Here is a 5414-nt window from a genome sequence, read left to right as displayed (position 1 = left end):
AACTTAATTCCCAGGATTTCCACAAGTTTACATTTCCAAGCTACGTAACAATCACGAGTAAAACAACCTTTCCTCCACAGACGTAAGTGTCATCACATATATTACCCGTACTGAGTGGAATCTCTCTTAAGTTCATTCATGCACTCTTCAGTCTCAAGTATTGACCATGGCATCCCAGACCATTCCATATAGTTCGAATTTTTCAAGAAGTAAACAATAAAAAAATATAAAAACGATTTTCAAGGAATTTCTCTAGGAAAATGAGCAAAACAGCCTCTCTAGCTAAGAAATTAGTCTTGTCATACACATTCCCAGCACTAAGTAAAATCTTCCTAGAAGCTCATTCATGCATGACCTGAAAAAAGAGTTAAAAACCAGAAACAACAAGCAGCAGCATCATAGCTCTGACGCATTCGATGGAATATAGTAGAAGGTCTCCAAATGATCTTACAGCAATCTCACGACCACTAACGAAGGATTTCTCGAAAAGTTAAGGATGACTTGTCCTTATTAGGAATCAAATAGATTTGGTCTTATACATACTTGAGAAAGCTATTAAAAAAAGGGTTAATACCATGAAAAATCCCAAACTAGTATACCTGTGACAAATTTACCCCAAACAAATTTGTCTGACCGTCACAGACCCCAAACTGGTCTATTTGTGATCAAAAAACTAGTTGGGGATAAATTTATCACAAATATATCAGTTTGAGATTTTCCAAGGTAGTAACCCATAAAAAAAATAAAAAATAAAGATGAGCATTTTCTTCTTTTATCGGGTGCCATGCAAGATGAAAGTAAGCAAAATTATCCTTTGGGCCGTCTTCAGATCAGCCACATTAGCATCGGTAGAATTGCTAACATCATTTGGTGCTCTGTAAGAAAACAACAACCCAATGAGCTTCGTCAGCGGGATCTTCGATGCATGGAATTTATAAGGGACATCAGACATAATAGCATAGCAATAGGATAAAATTATCCCCATCACAAATGGAAGATGGCTCAGAAATTGTTACTCAGCAGTGAGAAAATGTCCATGAACCGCTCTTTAGTCCTTTTGATGATAAGCTCTAGACGGGTCACTAGAAGAGCTGCACTAACTCTGATTCCCAATCCCAAGAGGAAAAAAAGTTTGTGATTTGCTTTTGCATTTTACATCCAACATTGCAGGGCTCTGCTTCTTTTATAGTTTTTCATTCATGATGCCCACAGTTCTGTTGCTTCTCTTTTTGACATCCTATGCCTATATGCTCTGCAGCATCAAACCCAACAGTGTCCTTCACAAAAGAAGCAATCTCCTCTTCCTAGAAGATGTTTAACAAATGTTCAACATGTGTGCCTAATGACAAATTGGGCATACCCTGCAAAGTTGAAGCAACCTCCCTCAACATTATCTTTTTGTGTGCAGGGGACTAAAGCCAAGAGACTTACGACAAATTGCTCGATCAGTCAACAACCATGCAAGACACTATCCGATGCCATCATACGAAAAATGCTGAGATATGACTAGAATCGCCTCTGACTTGGATAGTGAAAGCCAATTTAACACTCAACTAGAACATCAAATTTAACTGAATAAGACACTAACCAGCATGCTCCTCAATAATTGCTGTTAAAAAGCTAATAAACAAAACAAAAGTACAATTTATATCCTCAGGAGAAAAATAATCATACTTGCCAAAGATTCAAGAAATAGAGCGAACTTTTGCTTGAAAGATAATAAATACCCATGGACTTACATCCTCTAGGGAAACATAACCTCAAATTTCAAACAAGGGATCAAAACAACCTCTCTAACTAAGACATTAGTCCTGTCACATATATTACCTTCGCAGGCTTTATTCCCCAGGCTCTGAACTGACTGTGGTGAGACGCCATTCCGAATCGGGCCAGCAGGTGGGGAGTAGCTGAGCACAGCCAGACCGAGAGGGGTTGTGGCAGTGGTGTTCTGGCCAACAATGTCGGTCGTGATCGAGTAATTTCTCGACGGATCTTGATTGGCTTTGATCTTGACAGAGTATGTCTTACCCGAGTAGACGATCAGGCTTTGGTTCACAAATGGCTCTACATAGTGCCCATCCACTTCAACAACAGTAAGGTTGTGACCCTGCAAATCAAAGATTGAGGTCCTAAGTAAGAAAAAAATGAAGGGTCACTTCATCTTGCAAATCTATCTCTGAAATTTCTTCCATGTAACAGTCTTTAAAAACATCAAAAAAGCCCAAAGTATATGATCCCGAAGGGGAAACTTCATTATAGAAAGCAAGGAAATAAACAAACCAGAGGAACAATTTTTAGGTTGTAATCAAAGTATACCTCAATCTGAAAGCTGAGATTACAATGAGGCGTCACACTTGAAATATTGAGGTAATACGTTTGACCAAGGACGACCCTCCAGTGCAAATATTCAGGATTGATGGCATTACGATCCGTCCTGGGAATCAGCAGGGACTGCAATCCAAGCAACAAAAAGAGAATGAAACGAACACGACAAATGAGCAAAACTGGTGTTTAAGTTCTTCATAATTGAGGCAATCAAATTAAATTAATCACCTCAGGCTCTGCCACCCAATCATAATAGCTTCTGTAGTACCGGTCATCGAGGATGATGCTCTTGTTATAATCTTGAGCAAATGGCTCAGCGACACCGTACGGCGGCAAAACATCGATCAACCCATGTAGTCCAGCCACTGTTTGCATTGTGTAATAGGAGTTGTACGGAGATTTTCCAAGCTGCAATGAAGCATATGAGTATAAATGACCACCCCTTGCAAGATAAGAAATTAAATGCCTGCAGTGTATCTTCATCGAATGAGGTAGAATCAGCTTGAACCTTGCACAGCTGTCAGAAAAAGCTCACACGAAGATGGTATTGAATGATCATTGTACTTAGGGCTCACCTGATGGACGATGAAAACATAGGTGAAAGTTTTTCCGGGCGAAATGGTCCTTGGAACGACATCCCCTGTTCCATCGCTCCCCAGACTTTGAATCTGCAATTCAATCCAATCCAGACTCATCGTCGCATAAACTTCTCATTACAATCTTCATCAAACACAGTTTGGATAGGTTTCGCCACCATACCTGTTGGGTGTTGTGCCAGTGGATCGCGACATTCTGGCTCAACCTATTGGTAACTCTGACGAAAACTCTGTCTCCCTGATGAGCCTGGATGGTGGGGCCGCGGTGCTGTCCATTGATGGTGACGACCTGCTCTTTGTAGGAGCCCATCATCTCTTGCTTCACTTCCCAGTTATAGAAAAGCCCTCGAGCTCCTCCCGCTGCCATCATCACGAGAAGGCAGAGAAACAATGCCGTCGTCGAGCTACCCATCTCTCGCGCTCACCGAGAACCAAGCTGCGCACGAAAGATGGGAACTTTAATGGGGAGAGACGGAGTTCGTGCGGCCGCTGTCGATTTAGCCAGGAAGAAGAAGGAGAAGCAGCTTCGGCAGAAGAAGTTGTCCTCTTGGTTCGTTTTGACGTACGTTTAAGCCATCTCCAAAAGTATCAACTTTACAAAAAAGGCGATCTCCCAAAGTGTCAACTGCCAGAAAAGCGGTGGACGGATCAGGAATGCGGACTGATATGCCCCACCTGCGGGTTGATATGCCCCACGGTGACACAAGCAGACACAAGCAGATCCTGGCCCACCTCGTAAATTAAAGAAAAGAAGAAACAACCATCACCTCCACATGCGACCTTAACCAGCCGGTTCGGTTCGGTTCGGTTCCCGATTCGAACTCGCCCCTAAATTCATCTCTTCGGTTTCTTTGCCTCGCGTGCGGACCGCCTTCTCGCCGGACCCCCGGTACCGGAGCCGGGCCCGCGAGAGCCGGATCTCGAGCGGATCCGTCTTCGGTCTCGGATCCGGAATGGGTCGCGGCGGAGGCCATCTCGGAGGGAGCAGCGTCGGGACCTCACGAAATCCGGCGAGGGGTCCACTCTCGCAGCCAGGGCGAGGGTCGCCCGCGCCGGATCTGGAAAGAGGCGGCGACATCGGATGCAGGGGCAGAGGGAAAGGGAGCCCTCGGGGTCACGGGTGATGACGACCGGGGAGGACTTGGGCTTGTTCTTGGACCCGGTGGGGCGGCGGCGGGGTCGGCGGAGGACTTCAGTGGTGGAGCCGTCGCCGGCGGTGGGGAGGCTCTAAGGTCGGGCTCGGGTGAGGGAGAGGGCAAAAAGGAAAGCGAAGAAAACAGTGAGAAATGAAAAGGTAAAGGGGAGATAGAAAAATCTGAGAAGTGAGCTCTCTCATGTACACGTATCGTACGATGAACGGTTTACTGGTACACTTTTGATATGCAGTGTGCCCATCTGTGTCCCTGCCCAAGGGTTGCAAAATAGGAAATTGGCACAAATAATTCCTAAACATTGACTTATGTGTAATTTAATTTCTAAATTTTAAATTTGTTCAATTTAATTCCTAAATTTTTATTTATTCGATATAGTTCATAAACTTTTGTGACGTGTTCAATCCAGCTATTAAATTTTATGAAAATATTCAATGTAGTTCTTCCATAATTATTCAAGACTAAGGAGTTCAATTCAGTCATTGAATTGTATGAAAATATTCAATGTAATTCTTCCATAATTATTCAAGACTAAGGACTACTGAGGTTGGATTTAATAAATTAAAAATTTAAAGACAATATTACACGTTAGAATAAAATTCAAAGATTACATTGAATAAATTAAAAATCCATCGATTAAATTACATATTTAATCAAAATTCAAAGACTATTTGTATCATTATCCCTTGTAAAATAATATAATTGGGGTACTCATGAAATTTATATTATGAACATAATCATAACTATCGTCTTTACCTTAAAAAGTAATTATAATTACTTTGACTGTGAAAGCTTTATTTTATTCTAATTTCAAGAACAAAAAATTTCGAAATGCACTTAGCTGAGGACGTATATGTGGCATAAATATGATTTGGCGACAAAATAAAGCCTTAACGTAACTTGGATGATCAATAAAGCACACATTCAGTGTATGTATCCTCGCAAGACTTTCGTACTTTTCTGGTTTTTCTATAAGAATTTCAATCTCTAGGTGATTTTAGTTGTTATTTTTACTAGCATATTTTTATTACGTTCACTTACTTTTTTTAATTTGTTATGAAACTTTATTTAAGTAACGTGTGCACGTGAAGAGTTTAAAATGAATTAAATGAGTAGCCATGGTCTTGACGGGCCTACTTATATATGGGGAAAACATTAAGGATTAATAGGTAAACATAAGCAAGTCTTTGACATGGTTCTAGTTAATAAAAGCATCGATTAACATAGTTCCGCCTCGATAATTGATTATGCTTTAATTATAATATATTAAATTCACTGTATTTATTTTATAAAAAATGAATGATTGGAAAAATATTATTCCATAAATGATCACTTGTGTAGC

General features: G+C 41.0%; 1 protein-coding gene across 1 annotated transcript; it reads right to left on the bottom strand.

Moving 5' to 3' along the window:
• Positions 1-790: 790 nt before the first annotated feature.
• On the bottom strand, positions 791-4152 carry LOC104418224 (L-ascorbate oxidase). Its single transcript, XM_039302315.1, has 6 exons — positions 3085-4152; positions 2901-2993; positions 2554-2733; positions 2317-2451; positions 1828-2107; positions 791-875 (listed from the first exon to the last, which is right to left on the bottom strand). Exons 1-6 carry the CDS (start codon positions 3331-3333, stop codon positions 826-828), a joined length of 987 nt encoding a protein of 328 aa, XP_039158249.1. The 5' UTR covers positions 3334-4152; the 3' UTR covers positions 791-825.
• Between the last annotated feature and the right edge of the window lie 1262 nt (positions 4153-5414).

Source organism: Eucalyptus grandis, chromosome 9 (genome assembly GCF_016545825.1).
Source record: "Eucalyptus grandis isolate ANBG69807.140 chromosome 9, ASM1654582v1, whole genome shotgun sequence".
Classification (NCBI taxonomy): Eukaryota; Viridiplantae; Streptophyta; class Magnoliopsida; order Myrtales; family Myrtaceae; genus Eucalyptus; species Eucalyptus grandis.
Note: the sequence above shows the minus strand (reverse complement) of the source record. Positions and strands in the feature narration are given on the sequence as shown.

What these genes read in the sequence shown, in the direction of transcription:
- LOC104418224 (XM_039302315.1), bottom strand. Translation starts at nt 3,333, where the DNA reads ATGGGTAGCTCGACGACGGCATTGTTTCTCTGCCTTCTCGTGATGATG. An exon ending in ACTGGCACAACACCCAACAG is followed by an intron (nt 2,994 to 3,084) that starts GTATGGTGGCGA and finishes ATTGAATTGCAG; the next exon opens with ATTCAAAGTCTGGGGAGCGA. An exon ending in ATTGGGTGGCAGAGCCTGAG is followed by an intron (nt 2,452 to 2,553) that starts GTGATTAATTTA and finishes CTTGGATTGCAG; the next exon opens with TCCCTGCTGATTCCCAGGAC.